At 40.1% G+C, this 24,918-nt stretch overlaps 1 protein-coding gene across 1 annotated transcript; it reads left to right on the top strand.

Moving 5' to 3' along the window:
• The first annotated feature begins 251 nt into the window (after nucleotides 1–251).
• Nucleotides 252–716, top strand: LOC143862144 (cysteine proteinase inhibitor 5-like). The gene has a single exon (XM_077373139.1). It carries the CDS (start codon nucleotides 285–287, stop codon nucleotides 636–638), a length of 354 nt encoding a protein of 117 aa, XP_077229254.1. The 5' UTR covers nucleotides 252–284; the 3' UTR covers nucleotides 639–716.
• The last annotated feature ends 24,202 nt before the right edge of the window (nucleotides 717–24,918 follow it).

Raw genomic sequence — 24,918 nt, 5'->3', positions numbered from 1 at the left:
ATATTAGTTAACCTAGAGAGATTGGGATAATAGATTAGATTGCAATTATGCCTTTCCATATATAAGCACTGTTAGGGTTTATTGAAAATCTTGCAAGATTAATAGAAATCTTAGAATTTATCAATCTCTTCCCTAGAAAATCTCTTTATACACTCTTCTATCTATGACTCCCTAAAATATCTCTTCAGTAGATATCTACCCATGTCCAACCATTTTGCATGTTCCTCCTTACAACTACACTATAAATACAACAAGTCTTCTTGTATCCCAGATAGAGAAAGAAAATGAAAATCCAATCTTTTTTTCTTCTTTTTCTTCCCCTACTCGTTCTACTCCCTCTTATTCACGAGGCCTTAGCTGCCCGTGACACTAAGGGCAGTTGGGAACCGATCAACCCAAATGATACGCACATCAAAGAAATAGGTGAGTATGCAGTCTCCGAGTACGATAAAACCCAGAAGGCGAGCCTCATGTTCAAACGCGTGGTCAGTGGAGAAAGCCAAGTTGTGGCCGGAATGAACTACCGGCTAGTTATCGAAGCCATGGACAAAGCAAACACCAACACTTACCAAGCTGTGGTTTATGAGAGGCCTTGGGAGAAGTTTAGGAACCTCACCTCCTTCAAACAGCTGAAATAGTAATGTGAATTTTGGGTGGGCATGATTAGAGATGTAACGTATTTTTATTCTGCTCATTTTCTCCTAATAAAATGATCTTTAGTATGTTCATTTTGTGAGTAAATTATGGTTTGGTATGAGTATTCATGTTGGAAATTATCTTTTAAGACCGAAAACTAGGAGTGTCAGGGGACCCACTTCGGATCTGGATCTGATTGACCTGTCTTTGACAGGGACACTTCGGATTGGATTCACCTATGTCTTGGTGCCATCCGTTCAGTCCATTGATGGATCTGCTTTGTAAGTCTGGCCATCATCCATTTTGAATCGAATAGTCCATCAAAGTATTCTATGTACTGCTTATATTGTGTGGGGCTAGAGCTTAGGATTACGGTGGGGAAGACAAAATAAACATAGGGAGAGAGAGAGAGAGAGAGGAGTCATCAAAACTAAAAAGTGGATTGTTATGTCATTTTAACTAGTTTTTTAACTCTACGAAAATACCCCTTATCAACATACATAAATGATTGAAAATATGAAGGTTACTTTGTACATTGGCAGCCTTCATTGCATGTAGGATGCTCAGTTGGTTTTTGTTTTTTTAAGATAGGTCTTGGTAACGATTCGCAATAATTTGGCACTTTAGGATATGGATCCAATGGACACATTCAGATCCAAATATTTTGCCCATCTTCTATCCATTAAAAATTTCCAAATTTGGAAAAAGAATATTCTAGTGCTTTTGATCTTTACCTTTCAGTTATTTTTATAACTAGCCTTTTAATCTCAACTATTCCCTTTCCCACTCGCAACCCAAGGCATCCTAAACTCTATAAATATAGTTCTATGGACCTGTAAATAACAAGCCACGAAATTCACTCTTTCCCCCTCTTGGAATTTGGAACTCCTCTCTCTCCTTGTCCCTTTGTGGAATTCAGCCACCACAAATTGGTCGAATTTCACTAATTCCTTCACCCCCAAACATTGGTCTCTAATTCCCATCCCTTATCCTTTTTGTAAGCCCAAGGGTACAACTCAGTGATGTTTTGATGATCAACAAATCCAAATTGATGGTATATTGATAATGGCTTCACTTGTGTTGTGATTTTGACAAGGTTCGTCAAAGTCAACACTAGAAGCAAGGAGCAAAAAGGGAAAGCTTGGAGATGAACTAGCAAAGGTGATCTTCCCATGCACTCTAAGGAGACCATCAAAGAATAGAGAAAGTCATAAGGTCGAAAGGAAGATAGAGAGTTCACTCACAGTCCAAGATGTCCAAGTAAGTGCAAAGGAGCCAAGACAATTAATATTCAAGGTTTCTTTCATGTTTAGATTGTATTGGAGTCCTCCTGTCATGTTGTATTTGCACTTTAAAAGTGTTTTCAAAATCATTTCAAAACTATACACACACACACCCTGAAATGTGTTTGAAAACCTTGGACAAAAGCCCTAAGACCATGGCCCAAGCCGTAGAAGTTTTCATGTTGAACGAAAAATTTAAAATAGGGCCGGTCAACCGGGCCAACCCAGTAGACCACAGGAAGGGCGTTGGAAACCCACCACCTAACCAGAAGGCTTGGGGCAGGCGACCAAGGCAAGACCAGTTGACCACGGATATGGTTCTGGAAATTCCAAAACCCATCTAGCATGGTAAGAGAGGGCAACCGCCATGGTTCGGTCGACCACATATCGGGGTAGAGGCGGGCGACCGCCATGACCTATGCGACCGCATGTCGTCAGGATTAAAAAATAAAAAAGGTCAGCGCACCAGGCGCGATCGACCAACCCTACGCGGGGGACCGAGTCCGCGCAGAAAACTAGTCATTGGGGCTCAAATGTTAGTGGTTTTTAAATTATTTTCTTTCCTTTTTACCCCCAAATGGTCATAAATGACCTTGAGGCTATAAATACCCCATAAAATACCAACTAAAGAACCTTCTGCAAGATGATTTCACCATCTTTAAGAACCCTAACTTTGAAATCAAAGGTTTTCTTCAACATCCTCTTTTGAGCATTGATTAGTGCATTTACTTGTGACAACAGGAACTTCTTAGGCTTTGATATTGTAATCTTTTGGAGTGTATTGAGAGCTTTTCATTGTTATATTTTCCCACAAAGAGGCTTGGAGTGATTTTCCCTTTTCTTTTTCAACTTTGTATTGCAAAGAGGGTTTGTTCCCTCAGAGGCGATGAAGGCGATTGTACGGCTTGGGATCCGGCTGTAGTGAAGATCCGTTATAATGGAGAAATTCCCAAGGAAGGCAAAACTTGGGTAGTAGAGAGGTCCTTAAGGTTTAGAGACCGAATCATTCTAAATCATTGTGTTGTCTCCTTCCACTTCACTCTCTCTATTACTTGGTGATTGGTAACATCTTTCTCCTCATTTACTTTCAATTTAAATTGAACAAGGGTTAGGATAATTTAGGATTAATTTTTTTACCCTCTTGGGTTGCCCTTTGGGATTTCGCTTTTAATTCCAGATCAAAACCCACTCCATCCTCATCCCCTACCTTGGTTGAAACCCACTCTGCACATTATCTTAAGCTTGATCGAAACACACTTGACTGAAACAATTATTTTAGCAAATTTGGCCACTACTTTTGAATTGGTAATAAAAACAACAAGGGACTCCATCAAGGTTCAAAGTTCCCCATCAAAGGTCTTCATCAAAGGGAATTCAAGAACAATAAGAGGAGAGGATCAACACCAAACTTCAACAAATGTAGGCAATAAATTTCGAATTTACTTAATCATCCTAAGAGGTAAAAATCAAGCAAGTTTCTTTCCCCTTCTTAGATTTTCGAATTTAGAGAAGTTTCCAAGTTTGGATTCTCAAATTTCGTAAGCTCCTAAACTAAAATTTTCTAAATAGGATTTTCAATATTAAAAAATGTAAAAAATGAAAATTTAAAGTTGGAAGCTTAATTTTCCAAAATAGAAAGTTTTCAAATTTGAATCTTTAAAGTTGTAAACTTAATTTTCTAAAATAGAAAGTTTCCAAAATCGAATTTTCAAAGTTGGAACTATCATTTTCTAAAATTTTAAGCTTCCAAAATTGAATTTTCAAAGTTGGAAACTTGATTTTCAAATATTGAAAGTTTTCAAAATTGAAATTTCAAGATTGGAAATATGATTTTAATATACAAAGAGTTTCCAAAGTTGGAATTTCAGGATTGGAAATAGGAGTTTCAAAAATTGAAAGTTTCCAAAATTAAAGATTCGAATTTGGAAATTTATTTTTCAAAATAGAAAGTTTCTAAAATCTAAAGTTCTAAACTTGTAAAGTGAATTTTAATAAATAGAAAGTGTTCAAAAGAGGGTTCCAAATTTACAAAGGTTTAAATTTGGAAAGTTGGTTCCAAATTTTGAAAATTCTAAACTTGGAAAGTAAATTTTCGAAAATATAAAGTGTTTAAAAGACAATTCCAAATCTAGAAAGTGCTTGAATTGGAAAGAAGGTGTGAAAAATAGCAAGTTTTCAAAAAGAGACTAAACTTAGAAAGGCTTTGGAAAACTAGTTCAAATTTAAAACTAACCTAAATTTGAAAAGATGTCTTAAAATTAGAGAATTTTCAAAAAACTAGTTCAAATTTGGAAAGTGTTCTAAATTTAGGAAGTTTTTGGAAACTAGCTTAAATTTGGAAAGTGGTATTAATGTTAGAAAATTTTTCAAAATATACTTAAATTTAAAAAATTTTTGGAAAACAAGTTTGAATTTGGAAAATTTCCAAAGTTTGTTAAAGGATTCCTATTCAAAGAAGTTTGTATAGTTTCGAATCACGGTTGATTGTTTACATACCTCTTGCATATCTTTTCTTCTTTTAATTTTATTCTCTTCAATCTATTTAATCAACCATATGCACCAAAATCATTATAACCTTTCCCTTTGTTCAAAGTCCTTTAATGTCATTCTTACACCCGCAAATCCATCCACCTTGCGCAACACTCTTTGGCCATCCCTCAAATCCATCAGCCTTGTGCAATACCATTCAACCATCCCTAGTAGACCCTCACCTTGTTCACTACATGTTGCGGAAGAATAAACCATGTAGAACAAAAAATTTGCTCTAACCTAGGATTCGTGGGGACTAATTGATTTTAATGTGATTTAATAAACATAAATATAAATACCTTATTTTGCTGATAAGAAGAAAAATGTCTGCGTGATCTACTCCTTGAAAATCCGCTAACAATCTAATCGATGCGAAACCGCAAGTTGAACCAATGGATTCCTTTCGTTGCAAAAAGGATCTTGTAAACAACTCTTTGTTTACTTTATAACCTGATCTAAATCAGATTATAATGTGGGAATTTGTATTTTGATCAGTGGATCTTTGCTGGATATTTGTCTTTAACTTAGAAAAGACAAAACTAGTTGATGGAATTGAAGAAAAAGAAGAGAAAGACTTTGGGATGTCTCTACCAATTTCCAACATAAAGAATTACGAAAGAGCTCTTGCAAACTCTATTCCTTTGTCTTGTATTTATAGAGTTCTCAATTTCCATATACATAACCCAAAGCTTTTAGAGAAATCTCACAAAACATGAAAACTAGCCCCAATTAGAAGCTCCAATTTTGGAACAAGCTAGTTGGCTTTTTCAAAATAAAAACAAAACAATGTGGGAGTATTTTTAGAAATTCTTGGACTTTTAGAAATCCCTAAATTGATTTTTTTCCAAGTAAAAAATGAGGTTGCTTTATTAGATAAAAACAATCCCTACAATATCTCACAAATTGTTTTCTTTTTCAACATTCCCGCTAGAAGCCTGTAGGTCAAATTTCGGCCTCATTGTTGGACAAATAAATGGCCGAATTAGAAAAAATCATAAACTACAAAGATGTAGATCTTCCAAAATCTGAAATTTCGATGAGTGAACCCGGTTTGGCAACCTAGAGGGGGGTGAATAGGTTGTTTATGAAAACCTTTTCCTTTTAAATTTTTTTTACCAAAATCACCATAGTTTTATGTTCTTCTTAATTAAGTTTAATTAGTTGAACTTAAAACAAATATTACAAGTTAATATACGTTCAAAACCTTTGTTGATTAACAAACTTAATTAAGTGATTAAGGTGGCCAATTTAGCAATGTAAAGATATTCAAGTTTTAATGCCAATGCTAACTCACTCAATTCTAAGTAACAATGCAAGCACAAATAAGAGAGTGAGAGGGAGTGAGAGAAATACCAATCACACAAGTGACGCAAAGATTTATTGTGGTTCGGCAAACAGCCTACTTCACTCTTCTCAAGGTCACACTTGAGGTTTCCGCTATTGAGACCTCCACTACACCCGGCTCTGATGATGCCAAAATCCGGATCTGGGCGTCGGACGAGCGCTATGGGCAAAACCAGCAGCTTGGGTTGGTAGAGCTCCTATTCATGGGTGCCTGTGCTCATAGAAAACAACGTTAGAAGGGCCCCGGAGTGGGGACTCGGGGGCACCCTCCGACGCTCAAGTCAGGTATCGGTATCACAGGTATCTAAGCAAGACTAATAGAGATAAACATGCTTATGGGGGGAAGAAGAGTCCCCTTTACCGTTGAGCAAGGGGGTGCCTTTTATAGGCTTGGAGTTCTTACACCATGGTTTGGTGTATAAGCCATGTGTCCTTGTGCATGGCAAGTTTTTAGCATGTTTGCCACTTGTCGTAGTGCTTGCCATGCATTAGCATGTATGCCATGTGTCCAAAATAAAAAGGGGAATTTATTTAGTTTTCCCCCAACACTTGTCTTTATACTTTTCTTGATCATAATTAGATTCTTTTGGTATAAGGGTGACACGTGGCGGGCTCTAACGGTCCTACTGTATTTTCTCCCTATCATAATACCCCCCTACTCCTTTGGTCCATTAAATGGACCAATGGAGTAAGTTCCCTTGTCCGGTTAAAGAATTTAGTGACGAGGGTATTAATGGGAATCTGGGAAGGCGAAGGGGCGTGCTGCTACATTCGGCAGTTCTTTCTCGATGGGCCTTTTCTCCATCTAAGTGGAATAACCGTAGGGTGAGCGGGCCATTGTCCTGAGGTCCGAGCCATTTTTGCTCGACCGGGCTCTTTTTCCATCTAAGTGGAATGGTAGTAGTAAGGCCGGACCCTTGTGCTGGGTTCTGAGCCTTTCCCACCGTACTTTGTATTTTCCATCTGGTGGAATTGTAGTGGTAATGTCGGGTCCTTGTGCTAGGTTCCGAGCTTTTCCCACCGTACTTGGTTTTTTCCATCTGGTGGAGTTGTAGTGGCCTTGCCGGACCCTTGTGTTGGGTTTTGAGCCTTTCCCACCGTACTTGGTATTTTCCATCTGGTGGAGTTGTAGTGGTAATGCCGGGCTCTTGTGCTGGGTTCTGAGCCTTTCCCACCGTACTTGGTTTTTTCCATCTGGTGGAGTTGTAGTGGCCTTGCCGGACCCTTGTGTTGGGTTTTGAGCCTTTCTCACCGTACTTGGTATTTTCCATCTGGTGGAGTTGTAGTGGTAATGCGGGCCCTTGTGCTGGGTTCTGAGCCTTCCCCCCCATACTTGGTATTTTCCATCTGGTGGAATTGTAGTAGTAAGGCCGGACCCTTGTTCTGAGGTCCGAGCCTTTTTTGCTCAACCGGTCTCTTTTTCCATCTAAGTGGAATGGTAGTAGGGCGGCTGGACGCTTGTCTTGAGGTCCGAGCCATTTTTGCTCAACCAGGCTCTTTTTCCATCTAGTGGAATTGTCGTAGTAAGGCCGGACCCTTTTGCTGGGTTCCGAGCCTTTTCCCACTGTACTTGGCGTTTTCAATCTTGTGGAATTGTAGTGGCCCTACCGGACCCTTGTGCTGGGTTCTGAGTCTTTCCCCCCGTACTTGGTATTTTCCATCTGGTGGAATTGTAGTAGTAAGCCCGGACCCTTGTTCTGAGGTCCGAGCCTTTTTTGCTCAACCGGTCTCTTTTTCCATCTAAGTGGAATGGTAGTAGGGCGGCTGGACGCTTGTCTTGAGGTCCGAGCCATTTTTGCTCAACCAGGCTCTTTTTCTATCTAGTGGAATTGTTGTAGTAAGGCCGGATCCTTTTGCTGGGATCCGAGCCTTTTCCCACGGTACTTGGCGTTTTCAATCTTGTGGAATTGTAGTGGCCCTGCCGGACCCTTGTGCTGGGTTCCGAGCCTCTCCCACCGTACTTGGTATTTTCCATCTGGTGGAGTTGTAGTGGCCTTGCCGGACCCTCTTGCTGAGGTTCGAGCCTTTTGGTATTGAATTCCAGTTTGTTTGGTGAGGACGTATCTAGTGCACCCCAGTGGGGCGTCTTATTTGTGGAAGGACTATCTTCCCCTCGAGTGATCAGTTCGGGGTTAATGGGTCCCGCCTGCCCTTTAAGGGGAGGTCTTTTTTTCATGGGGAGCATTTTAGGGTATTCTCGGGGGGATCAGCCTCGATGCTACCTCTCTCTCACTCCCTGTCTTTTTTCCGGCCCTTTATTCATCGTGGACTGGAAAATGGAGATACACGTGGCTCTGGTAGAAATGCTATTCCATTAATTTGCAAAGGGAAAACATGTCTCTGTTTCTGGAAATGACAAATTGAAAACAAACAAACCATCCGTCATAACTTAAAAGAAAACACGGACCTTGCCCTTCCTTTTTACTGGTAAAACTCTTGGAGGTTGTCCATGTTCCGGCTTCGAGGGACTGGGGTTCCATTGGTGTCGTGCCTCGTTACCTCCGACCGTATGAGGTGGGATCCGGGCTCCGTTGATGTCGTGCCCTGGTATCCCCGACCGTATAAGGTGGGATCTAGGCTCCGTTGATGTGCGCCCTGGTATCTCCGACCTTATAAGGTGGGATCTGGGCTCCGTTGATGTCGTGCCTCGGTATCTCCGACCGCATAAGGTGGGATCCGGGCTCCGTTGATGTCGTGCCTCGGTATCTCCGACCGCATAAGGTGGGATCCGGGCTCCGTTGATGTCGTGCCTCGGTATCTCCGACCGCATAAGGTGAGATCCGAGTTTCGTTGATATCGTGCCTCGGTATCTCCGACCGCATAAGGTGGGATCCGGGCTCCGTTGATTTCGTGCCTCGGTATCTCCGACCGCATAAGGTGGGATCCGAGTTTCGTTGATGTCGTGCCTCGGAGGGGTCTTTTTTGGCGATGCTTAGCCTCGGAGAGGGCTTTTGATCTCGGCCTAGGACTTTATAGCCCATCCTTGCCGGAACTTTTAAGCTTGTCCTAGAGGAAGAACTTCAACACAAATATTAATCGTGCAGATGATATTCCAAAAGCAAACATAGAATTTCAAGTGGCGGGTTCCAAAAACATAATCTTGATTTAAAAGAGCCTTGTAGGATAAAATAAAGAGGTGCAATTACCAAAAAACATGAGTGTTGTTAATATTAGTGGTATGGTGGTATAGAAAATTTGTATTGGTCGCTTTGATTTGGGATAGGCCTCAACTCTCAGTCTGGTTTCTTACCCAAGAGCAGTGTTGAAGGAAGAAGCGATGGAGATAATGGTGATGCCACAGTTGAAGTTGATGGTCTGCCCCACTATGTCATCCTTTTTAGATCGTATTTGGCAAAACATGTCGATGGGGATCGGTGCAATCACAGGCATGTCGGTGGACATCTATCTATGGGGAATCCGGAGAATTGTGTCTGTGACATGGAGAGTTGCTCGGAGAGGGTCTTTATAAAGATGCTTTTCTCGATCGCTTGGGCCTCCGATGCTTTGAGGTGTTTTTTGGACTTTGGAGGGCCATCTACGGGCTCGGCTTGTTTGCGGGCCACGTTGGATGCTTGAACACCAACTTGGCCTTAGCCTTGTGAGGCTCGCACACATTGGTCTTTGCATAGAACCGGCAATTGTTTCTCATGCCCCCCGAATGTATTAGATGCCTCAAGGGAGCCGCACAAGCATAAGCAAATTAATTTTTAAAATTGATTAAAACACCTTCGATCCAAGGGCTTGGATCATTCAATCTGGGTGTCGTCAGTGGCGGTAGATTACAGTTGTGTTCCCATTGTTTCAATAACGGCACTTTACTCTTTATTTTGCATTTCCCGAATCAGCTTTTAGAGGCTATTACCATTTTGAATATGGTCTCAACAACTAATTGGAAATAGCACGGGGGCTCTTATCAAAATAAGAGTACGTAGATGTTATTTCATTCTCCACAGCGGGTGGCAAACACAAAGACGAGAGACATGTATGTTAATTTGGTAAGGCTCGGCCCATTGAAGCGCGCATAGACATGGCAAGTGATATCACCCGTTGATTTGGTCTCATAATGGCGCTCTTTTTAATCCAAGGGGAATTTATTTAGTTTTCACTTATAAAGCTCATCTTTATCTTGCAAACGGTTGTCAATATCAATTATTAGGGATTGGGTTTTAGAAAACAAGTCACATCTTCCTCTTCTTCCTCGCGACAATGGGGGATAATGGGGTGGCTTTCGAATACAGAGTCGCTTCGGCGGCACAACATCTCATCCGAGAATGCCGGACCTCTTCCCAGCAAGGCGTGGATGGCCTAAAATCACCACCAAAACCATATCCCGGATTCCCAGCGAGTTGATCACTTCCTTTTTCTTTTTCTTTTTTGTTGATCGTTTATTATAAACTGTCGATGAAAAATTTAACCAGAAAAGGAAAGATAGAACCTGGTTTTCGTGTTCTCCCTTCATCTCGATCTTGAAGAAGGCCGGCATCTTGGGGGAAGAGACTTTTCCGCCGGGGCGATCGACCAGAAATCTTTGTAGCCATGTAGTTTCGTTGTAAGAGAGGAGTTGCCGAAAACCTCCTCCATCACGGCGTGGATTTGTCGTGCGGGTTTCACCTCTTGTCCCCGGTGCTTTTCCGGATGGGGATCCAAGAGAGGGGTCCATCTCCTGCCCCCATTGCGATTTTCTCCGAAGCCAGTGTCGTGCTTAGATTTATTTAGTTTTTCTTTCGGGTCCCACGGATGGCGCCAATCTGATGATGCCAAAATCCGGATCTGGGCGTCGGACGAGCGCTATCGGCAAAACCAGCAGCTTAGGTTGGTAGAGCTCCTATTCATGGGTGCCTGCGCTCATAGAAAACAACGTTAGAAGGGCCCCGGAGTGGGGACTCGGGGGCACCCTCCGACGCTCAAGTCAGGTATCGGTACCACAGGTATCTAAGCAAGACTAATAGAGATAAACATGCTTATGGGGGGAAGAAGAGTCCCCTTTACCATTGAGCAAGGGGGTGCCTTTTATAGGCTTGGAGTTCTTACACCATGGTTTGGTGTATAAGCCATGTGTCCTTGTGCATGGCAAGTTTTTAGCATGTTTGCCACTTGTCGTAGTGCTTGCCATGCATTAGCATGTATGCCATGTGTCCAAAATAAAAAGGGGAATTTATTTAGTTTTCCTCCAACACTTGTCTTTATACTTTTCTTGATCATAATTAGATTCTTTTGGTATAAGGGTGACACGTGCCGGGCTCTAACGGTCCTACCGTATTTTCTCCCTATCAGGCTCCGAGGCTTTTACAACCCAAGGGAATTAAATTAGGATGCCCTTGCCACCTTTACAATGTCTCTCCTACACAGCCGAGAACTAAGCCCTTCTCTCAAGGGAATTAAAAAATGGACAGCCTTGCCACCGATCCAAATGAAGAGGAAGAAAATAAATTTGCCTCTAAGTAGGATAGAATGCAAGTTGAAGCTTCTAAGATACTCTCAAAGATAAATACAAATAAAGCCTAAACCAATCTAAAAAGATTTTCCCTAATCAAGGCCCAATGAGGTTGGTGAGAGATTTTACCCAAAAATAGTTGGAAATGAATTTCAAGGGTTTCTTAGAGTTGGAATGTGTTCATCATCTTTGTTTAGACCCATATGATGGGTATAAATAGTCCTCCAACTCAATATGACCGTTTGGGGGCAAAACGGTAAAAAACAGGCTAAAAAGAACTAGCCGTTTAAGTTCCAACAGCTCTTTTTTCAGACAGTCGCGGTCGACCGGGGTGTCGCGGTTGCCCGTTGTCATCGGGAGCTCCTTCTTATTTTGAATTTCAAAAGTACCGCGGTCGACCTCGTGTGTCGCGGTCGACCTCAGAGAGCAACCTGGACAAAAATATTTTTGTCCATGTTCCTTTCCGAGGTCGACCGACCCTATGGGTGACCGGCCTGACCATGATGGATTGTTTCTGGATTTCCAAAAACACATCTGCGGTCGACCGTGTGGTCTCGGCTGACTTGCCCGCTATCTTCCGGTAGGTGCTGGATTTTCAGACACCTTACCACGGTCGACCGTGTAACCCCGGTCGGCCGGCCCTGTTTGAAAATCCATTTCAACATTAAAAAATCACGGACTTGGGCCATGGTCTTGGGTCCTATACATGAATTGATTGTCCTCTGGGTCCAACAAAGTGTGGACACCACTAGGGTCAATCATAGTCAAGTTAATTCCAATTAGGGTGTGTTAGTCTCTTTGAAAAATATTATTTTTCACTAGTTTTAGGGGATTAAACAATATGCCTTGACAAGAGAAAATGCAAGAGAGATAGGAATACATTCTACTCTTTTTGCCACTCTCTTGAACTCTTCTCTTGAGCTTTGGGATCTTCAAGGTTGAGCTTTACTTTGACTTCTCCAGTTGTGGTACAAGCTCCTTGGTCCTTTGCATTGGTTCTTGATCCTCAAGCTTTGGCCTTTCTTAATCTTTTCCTTTCTAGCTTGATGCTTTGAGATGATGTTGATGAGCTTCTCCTTGGTACCTCCAAGGCATGAATGGATCATTTGTATGCTTTAGCTCATTTGCCATTGTGTTTGGTTAATCTTCAAGCATAGGCCATCTTTATGTGTGTGCTAGCCTGGATTTGACTTGTGTAGGAGCTGTCTAAAGCACAACACTCAAGGCAAACTATTAGTCCATAAAGAACTAATCAATTTGGATTTGTTAATCATCAAAACAAGGTAAGAGGATGAGCCCTTGGGCTTACAATCTCCCCATTTTTTATGATGACAAATCAAATTGATTAGAGAGGTGGGAGGATCATCCTATGAGGATTAGATAAGCAAGATAATAGTGACTACTCCCCCTCAACATATGCACAAGTTATATTTAACCAATTAAAGCGTAAAATGCATATGGTTGTGGATCTAATTAATTACACAGATTCTTCCCCTTTTGGCATTAGCAAAAAGGAATGATTAAACATTTAGGAACAATAAATAAAGCATCAAAGATATTCAGTGAGGCTAGATGCTCCCCTTAACTTCTTATCATGATTAGCCAATGAAATCAATGTATATAGGGCATGATAAGAGACAATCAACATAGAAAATGAATAAACTAATACAAATTAAGCCTATGTTAGAAAAATAAAGAAACAATTCAATTTTAGCACAAATTTTTAGGGTAGTTCTTAGTATATGTATAAATTCGATATAAATCTACCCTATGACCCATAATACAATAATAAATTAGCAAGTTAAAGCTTATATTCTACTTATCATGAAGGGAACTAAGCAAATTTTAGACTTAGCATGATAAGCCTCCATTTTTATTTTTTATTTTTTTTTGAATTCCTTTTAGAATCTTATCATGAAGAGACGGATAAACATAATGTTGAACCCATCATGATAAGCAAGAATAGATATATTTCATGTTAAACATACACCCTGAGTTTGTTGGCACGACTAAGAGACTTATCATGAACAAATGAAGATACACAAGTGGAGATGCACATGATAAGTACTTAAATTCATAGAAATTGAGATAAGCGAGTTTGATTTACTTCTACGAATGTAGATCAAGAATGATATGCAAGTTTTAGCTTTTGTTTAAAAAGGTTGATCATTTAAGCTCACATTTTGTTTTGTGAAGATATGCAAGTTTGAGCACAACTAGTGGGGATATGTTTGAATGGACAATGTAAGCATCTCATTACAGTCCATATAAGCATAAAGATAGTTAAGATTAGCTCTCCCCCTTTGTATTTGTCATTGGCCTTAGATGAAACCTAAGAATCAATGTATGACATTACACAATAGGCCGAAAATATGACAATTGAATACTTTGGCCAACAAAACTTATCATTGGACTAGATGATAGCACATTTGATCATCCATGATAAGTCTAAAAGCCTAAGAGATATGACACTGAGTTGTAGGCTATGGGTATCTTGTCTTATACACAATACACAAGACAAAGCCCGGTCATGACCCATATGGAGCAACCATGCTCCAAGTGAGTGTAGTTATCATATGTATAATGATAACCACATTAAGAGGCAAATGGTAAGCCGCTAAGGACAAATTTATCAAGTGATAGCTCCCCCTTTGAAAAGGAACCATGCAATGCATTAATCCAAAGGGTTGTCCTCTCGTAGACTCCAAGGGATTTTGGATATATTTCCAAAAGGTAACCTATTTGACTCAACCCTTGCGCTACAATGACACTCTACTCTCTAAGTGTCGGTTTAACATGATAAAAATGATAGCCATAGTCTAGCTCATCATGATAAATAAGCATAGCACAAAAGATTTGTAATTTTTGGCTCATGCTCCCCCGAAGTGTGATATCATATTTTTCAAATTCAAGCTTTACTTTTCTAAGTATGTAACATACATAACTAGTTAGGGAGATCACATATAACTGTAGAAACTATCAAACAAGGGCTGTGAAATAAACAAGAGGGGGGGTGAATTGATTTAAACACTAAATTAGCCCTTTTGAGGTGTCCTTTAGGAAAATGGGGCTGGAAATATAACACTCCACACGTTTTACAATGCTAAAAAAAAACATACGGATCATTGTGGGATGGACAGAGAAAAGGTACCTTTCTAAACATAACATGCTTTTAAATATGAGAGAGATCAAGGCAAATCCAACCATGATATTCCTTCTTTAGATAAAGAGAGTAACACTACTTTCTTATATGAGAGGAAGAGTTGCTAACGCGAGATGCTTCCTAAAATGTGAGGAGAAGAGTTCCCAACATTGGCCACTTGTTAAATTTATCGCACACACCATGGGAGTTCATCGCCCACTTGCATACCTATTTACCCGGCAGTGAGTAGCACTTGGAACGGATTCGGTACCACTTGGGATTTCATCACCTGAAGTGCAGCTGGTCTCTCCTCCATTTGATACGAAAGCACCACCTCTTTGCACGTCGCCCTTGTGGTGATGTTAAAATAATGTTGTACTAACTTTCTGTTGTGTTCGGGTACACTGAACAAGGAATTGCTTATGCACATTGGCAAGAGGGACCTCCAAGCCTTCGTCCCCTGCATAGCCCTGCATATTACACACTTAAATGTTACCATGTCCTGTCTAAGGACATGTTGAGCTTAGAGTTAGGTAAGCCTACCAGTTACTCGAGAGAGATGTGAGTGTCATCCAATATGGCAATACACTATACCTCTAGCCCACTGTGGGCATTTTGAGCGAGTCTAGAAAGGTGTCCCCGGGTTGCCTCAATTCTTGCTAGGGATGTCATTACCCTAGCCCGATGTGCAAACGGTCGCAGCTTACTTTTACCCAAGATTATAGGTTACTTTTAACCTTTATTAGTCATGTCCAGAGTCATGTTTGCAAACCCATACTATCGAATTCCTTGGATAAGCAACCGTTGTACCCTGGAGGGATGTTCGTCCTACGGTTAATACGCTTAACCAAAAGCCCTCATTCTGGTCCCATCTTTCAAAAATTATTGCAATCCTCAAATCACCTCCTTATCCAAACCGTCTTGGTCTCAGCCCCATCAGGCTCTACTTTTTATAAAGTTTAGACCCGTCTTGACCATCATTATGGTCAAAGCGGCAGAGCTCTGCTCATATAAATGTCCAGATCAACTCGGTCTGAGCCTCATCAGGTTCAACTGCATTTTCAAGCCTAGCTATGTCCCGACCATCGTCATGGTCAAGACGGCGAAGGTTTGCCCAAATAAGACTAATTATAGACTTGTCCAAACCATCCCGGTTAAATCGATGTCGTCCTGGTTGAACCCCTGTTTAAGTTTGACTCTCCACACAGAGATAGACCTTCCTAGAATTGTCATAGTTGGGACCATGGTTTTAAATTTCGACCGAAATCCAAAATTTCGGACCGAAATTTTGGATGTCGGTGCAGACCGACACCGAAATCACTTAAAACCGAAATGGTTTATTATTTTGCCGAAATTTCAGAAATTTCGGTCTAAAATTTCAGTAATTTCAGAATTTGTGCCGGAATTTTGGTTTCCTATGTGGGTCCAGCATCAGTAAAAAGTTTCGTCGAAATTTCATAAATTTCGTCGAAATTTCATGAATTTCGGCTCGAAATTTCGGGAATTTTGGAAATTTCGTCGAATTTTCTAGAATTTATGTTTTTCACCTTGTGTGCAACTGCATAATTTATGTTTTTCACCTTGTGGGTGATGATTTGACATAAGATGCCTTCCATGTGAAAGCTTTTGTCACCTTGTGTGCAACTGCATAATTGCATGTGAATATGTGATGGCACATGAGAGGACATCAATGTAATGATTTCATTGCCATGTGAAAGTTTTATCACCTTGTGCCACTAATGTAACATCACTTTTGCAGAGGCCAGAGGGAATCATTTTTTTGAAATGAGGGAGCCATATGTAGTCTTTATTCTGTATAAATGAAATAGGGTGGGAAGGGCGGAAGGCATTCTATATATTGTTGACATAGAAATTTTTTAGTGTTCAGAATATGAAAACCATCTGTGACTCTGTGAGTTGAAAACCATCGCCATTTTGAGTTCAAAACCATCAAACCATAGATAAATTACAAGTTTACAACATACTGCAAGTTGAAAATTACAACCTACTGTGAGTTGAAAACCATCAAACCATCGCCATTTTGGCCAAGCGTGCATCTCTTCGAAGCTCCATATAGAAATCTTTTAGGGGGATAAGTGGTTTATTTTAGTTTATTATAATTTTTTTTTCATTGCAGTGTAATTTTATATGGTGCAAGCCCTTATAGTCCCTTATTTTCTAAAAATTACTGTCCGGACCACACTATAGGATGATCCAACCGTCCATGTGATTCAAGTTATGCAACACAAGTTAAATAGGTTTATCCCCAATAATTTTCCATTGGATGATTCCAACCCTCCGATCTATAAAGTAAATGCATATTATGTAAACCTCTACAAATTAGAGGGTTGGGTTGATTCTATGGAAATGATTTCTAGGGAACAACCTATTTAAGTTATGTTCCATCAGATGGACGGTTTGGATCATCCTATGATGTGGTCCGTAGTACTTTTTTAATACTATGGGACTATAAGGGCTTACACCATATTTAATAACCAACTGGGTCATATTTAGCAAATGCATGATTTTGGTTATATCTTAGTTAGAAAAATAAGTTAATATATAGTAGATATATCATATATGGTTGTGTTTGTGTGCAATGCATACCCCAAAAATTTTAAATACTTATAAGAAAGAATATATATATGAGGAAACTGTTGGTGAGCTTAAGCTTCAAATTGGGGTCTACCTAATACAAGGTTAGCACATAAATGGGCCACATTTTAAAAAGAGAATTGTTATATGTGCCCCTTATTTTATTCTGAACAGCCCTCTCTAGTATAAAGGAGTAGTGATAAAGACATTAGAGGGGGCTCTTTGAAGTATAAAAACGGGGTGAGTATTTCAATTCACATTTTAAAAACCTCATAAATCAGTATAATTATCAGTTTGTATAGTTACATTCACTATAAAAGACCCAAATGTTAAGATGAACTCTTATCAATTTATGTACTTCTATTTTCATTTCATTTCATTATGAAATGACATTCCACAAACTCCTTTCTAGCATCCTTTTCTACTAGAAGCAAATGGCTCAAACCAGTGGCAGAGCTAGGATTTATACATAGAAGCGGGGTAGGTTATATACAAGGGGGGCAGGCTTCAAATTTTAAAGGGGGCAAGGCCCAATTGAGTTGGGCCTATTAAGGGGTTGGCCCAACTCAAGAGGGGCAGTTGTCCCCCTTATGATATATGTAGCTCTGCCCCTGGCTCAAACCACTCCTTGAAGAATGTATGTCTCCACCCCTTGTAATCCTTATTAATATTTCTCTTCCATCCCTTTTCATACTCACAAAAAAGTGCTTTTCATAAAAGAAAAACCCACAATAAGTCACAAAGAGAGTGGGATTCGTTAGAATATTTCAAATCATTCAAATCTCCTTGTGATGAGAGAATCCAGTACATTTATAGGTTTTATATGTCCCAAACATCACAGCATAACAAAAATCTCTATCATTTTTCAAACATCACAACATTACAGTGGCACTTGAACTCTCCATTCCCATGTTACTCTATTTACAAATACTGAATAGTAGGTTATTTTGACTTGATCCTTTTTTTGAAAATACTGAATAGTGTTGTCATTTTGTCTTATTTTTTACTTTTTACAGCCCCTTCAAGCTATCAATATGGCACATGGGCAGCGTCATGGTCGGGAGGAGAATGTAGATGAAGACATTGGTTGGCAACATTGCCGACCTGATGGCAACAGCACACATAAGGTTATTTGCAACTATTGTGGTAAGAAAATAGGAGGCGGTGGTATTACAAGATTGAAACATCACCTAGTAGGTAGAGGAGGAGATGTAAGAGGGTGTGAAAATTTCCCTAAAGAGGTTCAGGATGAAATTAGAAACTCCTTAGAGGAGAAGGGAAAAGGTAAGGCGGATAAAGTGAAGATGAGAGAAGAGTTCATAGATGCCGTATCGGGAAGGTACGATGTAGATGACAGCGATGAAGACAATGATGATAGTACATTCCCATCCGATATCGATACAGGATACACTAGATCGCAACATAGGCGTGCAGTGAGTTGAGCACGACAGAAGGCAGAGGGCCGAATTTGCTTCCACCAGGCCGAATTGGGCCTGATCTACGCATGAGGTGGGTGGCGATAGTACAAGGGAACAAAGGCCAACGCAGCCAGGGTTGACACGTCGGCGAAGCGTCAGGGAGGTAGGAAGCAAGGACCCCGCATTGTGCAAGAAGGGAAAGCAGAGGAGTTTAAAAAGTATGTGGGGAAGTGTGAGAGAAGCTGTTGGGAGAGCATATGCGAAATTTGCCTTCTACAATGCCATCCCGGCAAATGCCGCAACCGGCCCATACTTCCAGCATTTTGTTGATGTAGTTGGAGAATATGGAAGAGGAACGAAGGCTCCCACTCCATACGAAATCATGAATAAGTACTTGCCCTTGGAGGTTGAGGACCTGAAGAAATATATAAATGAGTGGAAGCAACAATGGCCTGAGTACGGAGTCACAACCATGACCGATGGTTGGACTAGTCCCATGAGACAATCCATCATCAACTTTATGGTGTACTGTGATGGCAAGATCGTCTTCATAAAAAGTATTGAGACTTCTGATGTCATCAAAGACTACAGGTACATCTGCAAACAATTGATAGAGGTAATCAAGGAGGTTGTGGAGAAAAATATTGTTTAAATTGTCACTGACAATGGGAGCAACTACAAGAAGGCGATGAAGAAAATTATGGACAAGTATCATATATTTTGGACCTCGTGTGCGACACATTGCATCGACCTAATGCTAAAGGACATTGGTAAAACAGAGAGGGTGAAGAACATACTCGTTGAGGCCAGATCAGTGACTAACTTCATATACAACCATGGATATGTACTGTCACTCATGAGGGAGAAGTGTGGGGGAGACTTGGTACGCCCTGGGCTTACTAGGTTTGCCACTAACTACATGGCTCTTCAAAGTATGCTAGAAAAGAAGGTTTGATTAAAGCAATTATTCTCATCCAGAGCGTGGAATGATTACAGAAAGAGTAAGAGTGCAGCTGGACAGAAGGCTGAGGGTCTCATCGGTAGTCCAGCCTTCTGGCAGAATTGAAAGACAGTAGTTGATATATTGGAACCCATAGTAAGAGTTCTGAGGATGGTAGATGGGGATAAAAAGCCTACCATGGGTTCTATGTATCATGCCATCAAGTTGATGAAGAGTGCAGTACAAACGACGGCTGCGCGATCCTTTCACGGCTACCATAAAATCATTGACACTAGATGGAAGAACATGCTACTTCACCCACTTCATAGGGCTGGTACGAATACGATCACCAACCTCAACTTATTATCTCTTCTTATGTCATGATTTATGGTAGAAATATATAACCAAAATTTCTTTTTTTATTGGCATACTATCTCAATCAAAAGTACCAATACAACGACTATCTTGGAACTCGGGCCGATCTCATTAAAAACTTGCAGATTGTTATCGAGAAGTTGGAACCAGATCTGAATGAACAATCAACAATTTTATCACAGTGTGGGACCCGATCCCGCGAGAGGGGTGGGGCACGAGCCGCCACGCTCTATCTTGGTCTCTCGTACCCACGCGATTGGCGTGTGCATTCTTATTATTGATTTTAATTCGTCTTTTATGTGAACTTGGGATCACTAAGGCAATTCGAATTCCACTCAAAAGAGACTGACAGAGTCACCACCTAGATGTGGGATCTAGGACCCATAATTAACCAGAAATCTAGACTCGCTACCTGGTTACAAGAATGGAAGGTATGGGGAGTTATCCGCCACATGCACCATTCCTGCCCGGTAATCGGTCTTCAATTCCAAGAGTTTAACTCTTTTAAATTTATTTTAAATGGCTCATTCAACTCTCTGTTAATGTGCTAACTACGGGACATGCATCCTATGATCTAATTTCAATGTAAATCCTAAATGTGTATCTTGATTTCTTAATTTGTCTGGATTCAATCTAAGTGAAAGTTCTCCTAAAATTCTAATTTCATGGAAAATCCTAAGTGATTTGATTAAGCATTTACAAGAAAATTAATATACAAAACACCACAATTTGTTGTAGTGCCGACTCGCGGTTGGTATGCCATCAGACATCCAAGCTGCCTACGTACCCAAGCCTCACTGGGATCAGAGTCGACGTAGCTTGGTGCACCTAAGCTAAGCTACTTATGCCTAACTCAACTAAGACACCGACCTAGACGGGATTGACTGTTTCAACAGTTTTAGGAGAAGTTATTTAATTCAAGTTGAGGATTTTATTATCCTAGGATTTCATCTAAGATGCTATATGATTCTTATCTAAATGCAAGTTGTTCCTTAGACTAATGTAGATTAGCCTACATCCTAGTTTACTAGGCTTGTCCTAGGGAAAGATTGGGTGACTAGTGTAACTAGACCTAGGGCACGGTTGCTATCCATAGAAAACGTACGTGATGAGGCTGGACTCCTAACTCTAGGATTCCTAAAACCTAAGACTCCCTAAAACTTAGGACAAGACATGACACCAGTGTTCCTAAATTGGGCTCTAAGGGTTCTTATGACAGAAACCGTAATCCAACGGTTCCGAAAGACATGAGATGAATCAATTTCAGTTGTTGAAGTTAATGAATTTCAGATTTCAAGAATTTTCAGTTTTTGGATATTTTAAGGATTACCAATGGTTCTAGCGTTCACCAATTTCGGCCCAGAATAACATCCACGGAAGGGAATCGTGCGCTCTTTCCTTGTGCAATTTAATACTTACGTTATAGCATCTTATTGCCCTGCATATTTCAGGATTTCCGTGGACAGTAACCTCGGAGCCAACAACATGCTATAGCTTAAATATTCAAATTGTCAAAGATCGGTTGCAATTGGGATACGATTATGGATGCGCTGGCCATTTTTCCAGGGAAATCTAAAAAATCCTAAAATTTCTGTTTTGATGGATTAAGGAATTAATATGTGACAGAATTTTAAGGTTCTTTAGAAGCATTGTGATGATTTTTAATTAATTTCAGATTTTCAATGAATTTTATCAGTTTTATACCATAAGAGTGATTTTACAAGTGAAATTGTTGCAAACGAATTCGAAATGAGTTGAAACTTCTACAGCAGCAAGATGGGAATGCATGTAGCTTACTCGAAGAGTTTTGTAGATTTTTACATTAAGCTCATATTTAATTTTGAATTAACAATAATAGGACCAGATTACAAAAATAACACAGCAACTACTATAAATAGAAATCTAAATTCATTGAAATTTTGAATGTATCAGTCTCATATTATTTTTCCACCAAATTTCATTATTTGTGGAATCTGTTTAGTATATATTTATTTTTCTTCGTCGAAAAGATATTTTTAAAGAGTTTTCTATTTTTAAAACACGATTTTCGAGAAAATTGCGACTCCGGAAAACGTCCTCCAACCTTGTTCTGATGTGATGAACACAAGAAAATTTTAAAATTCCAAAAAATAGATCATCCTGAGATGGCTATTTTTTCGAATTTCGTAATTTCTAAGCCATTATTTTAAATAAAATTCTACTCTTCACTCAAATTCTAAAAAACCGTTGATCCAATGTCCGATCCGATCCGATAGTTATTTTACTCTATTTAGATAGATCATTGTATTAAATTTTGAAACGAAACGGAATTGAAACACTCATGCAGATCATGACTTTAAGCACACACATTTAATATTAAATGAAATTCATTTAAATGCTTAAAAATCATGCAAAAATCTAAAAAAATACCAAATAATTTGGGAAAAATTCGAGAACAGTGTACCTACCTGTGGTGAAGATCCTTGCCGAATCCGAGAGCCGTAGAATCCGAAAAATTCCGCCGACGCTGCAATCTGCTCCTTTCTTTCTCTTTATTTCTTTGCTTCTTTTTTTTTCTTTGTGATCTTCACTGTGGATGGGGAGAGGGAGATAGGGTGAGAGTGAGAATGATTAATAGAGATAGAATAGGGTGGATCGAGAGAGAGTAATTGAGATAGATGGAGAGAAGTTGATAAAGATATAGAGAGAGGTTGACAGAGGGAGATAAAAAAAACTGAGAGAGAGAAAGCAACAGAGAAGGAAAGTGAGGGAGAGTTAGATGGAGAGAGAGAGAGTGGGGGGAATCCTAGAGTTTGGCAAAGAAGGAATGAATGTGGAAGAAACAGAGAAGGAATGAGTGTGAGAGAAACAGAGAGGGAGTGAATGCGAGAGAAACAGAGGGTGAGAGAAACAGAAAACACGATACTCTGTTTTTTTGTTTTTATTTTTTATTATTATTTTTTTAGGGAAGGTGGGAATCAGAGAGACAAAGAGAGAATGAGCGATCGAGAGTGATGGCTAGAGGGAGTGGGGGGGATCCGAGAGAGATGGAGAGAAAACAGAGTATACATGTATACTCTGTTTTTCACGTTTTTTTTTTCTTTTTTAAAAAAAAAAAAAATCGAGAAAACCAGAGAGAGAGCTTGAGGGAGATATAGAGAAAGAGTGATGGGGAGATGGAGAGTGGCAAGGAGAGTGTGAGAGACCGAGAATGGGAGATAAAGAGAGACAGAGGGAGGGAAGGATGAACAGAGGATGATGGGGAGATGGAAAACAGTAGAAACAGATGGGGAGCTGCTGTTGGGATAGAAGAACCGATGGATGGAGACAGAGGAGAACGATGGAGAGCTACTATTAGCCCGAGAGATGGTTGGGAGAGATGATGAGTGGGAGAGATAGCTCACTCTTGAGAGAGGGAGAGATGGCCGGCTGTTTCAGAGAAGGAGAGATGGAAAGAGCTTATTCAGAGAGGGAGAGACGAGAGAGTTCTCCTTGAGGGGAAGAGACCAGAGAGCCGTTTTACTTCTCCTCCTTATTTTTTAATCGACCCTCCCTTCTATTTTCATCATCGAGTTTCCTCTCCTTCCAGTCTGTAATTGCTATATATTTTTTTTTCTTTTAGAAGCAACGGATATTTTGCACCGAATATAGCTTTTGTCCCAATTTAGCAACTCCATCTTTTCACGAGAATGGTTGCTATTTCAGCAACAAGGAAACAACGAATGTCATCAAGTCCATGTAGGTCCCACATATATTGCTTTTAGAATTCAAGCTTCTATTCCTCGCTCTTAGTTTCCATGCACGCGTGTGTTTGCCTTTTTGACCATCCAATCCATTTGATCCGAACCATACAAATGATGAGCCACAATGTAAAATGGTCGAGCCCTAAATCATCTCCACTGGTTGATCTGAACCGTCTAAATGACAGGCAATAATGCGAATTGGTTGTATCTCGCAAGTCATTTTATGGGCTAATCATAACCGTCCAAACAATATGCTGCGAAGTAAATTGGTTGTGACTCCTAATTTATTCTCAGGGATGATCTAAAACTGTCCATTTGGATGGGCCACATCCCAAGCTAAATGTTTCCCCTAAACCATCTTTGTAGAATGATCTCAACCGTCCGATTTGCAATATGAATTGATTGGGCCCCCCCGAACTATTCCCAAAGATTGTTCTGAACCGTTCACTTTGACAGGCCATGGCGTGGATAACTTGTAACCTCCAAATATCACCTCCGTGGGATGATCCAAACCATTAATTTATAAAGTTGTGCCTCAAAAATCATTTCCAAGGATTATCCAAATAGTTTCATTTGATAATCACAATAAAAATTGGTTGCTAACACGACCTCCCTGAGATCTTGACTATTCCCTTGATGGGCATCTTTATGCACTGGATCGAAGTAGGTTCAAAACTCATTTTTCAATAAAACAATGTGCGGGCCCCCTGCTTGATCCAAATCTAAACAAATGTTCAATGCGGGCCTACCGACGAGTCCAAATTTCAATAAATGTTCAATGCGGGCCCACCGAATGGGTCCGAATTCTCTCTGGTTTGGATTCCTCTGAATTACCCTTCTCGACACTTGACAGAAAAATACGAAACACGGCAGAAATGATTGAAAAGATTGGGAAGATATAAGAGACGGACACAGGAATGGAAACAATGAAAAACGGATAGCGAAACACTAACTTCTTTGTTGATTAAAGCGGAGCAAAATGGGGGTGTCTACACACAGGTGTACATTGAACTATTTCCCTATAAAGGAGAGGAATATTTTAATTTTTAACTAATGGATATTATTGTTAATTGCATTGTAGATCAAGGCGTTCCGGGATGCTGTTGGCTCCTTTGGGATTGCATCTGCTGTGGCCGGAAGAGCTAACACATCACCAGGTAAAGGCTTAAAAGAAGTGTATATCTTGCATACTTATAGATTGAGCAAGTAATTGATTAATCTTATATTTTATTTTGCAACTGAGTGGTGGGTGTTATACGGGACAGATGCTCCAAACCTAAGATCGATAGCCATAAAAGTTTTATCTCAGACTGCATCTTCTTCTGCTTGTGAGAGAAATTGGAGCACCTTCAACCTCATCCACTCGAACCGGAGGAACAGGCTTGGACATGAAAAGTTGCACAATCTTGTGTATGTCCCTTATAATACACGATTGAGGTTGAAGCACAAAGAGATAGATAGCGGCCGGAAGACCTACACTAATCCTCTAGATATCACTGA

The sequence above is a fragment of the Tasmannia lanceolata genome, unplaced genomic scaffold (assembly GCF_043159265.1).
Source record: "Tasmannia lanceolata isolate RefF3 unplaced genomic scaffold, GAP_Taslan_0.1 ptg000003l, whole genome shotgun sequence".
In the NCBI taxonomy this organism is placed as follows: domain Eukaryota; kingdom Viridiplantae; phylum Streptophyta; class Magnoliopsida; order Canellales; family Winteraceae; genus Tasmannia; species Tasmannia lanceolata.
The sequence above is the reverse complement of the archived record's forward strand: the minus strand, read 5'-3'. Positions and strand labels throughout refer to the sequence as shown.

Excerpts from the sequence above, each read along its gene's own strand:
- LOC143862144 (XM_077373139.1), top strand. The coding sequence starts at position 285 with ATGAAAATCCAATCTTTTTTTCTTCTTTTTCTTCCCCTACTCGTTCTA.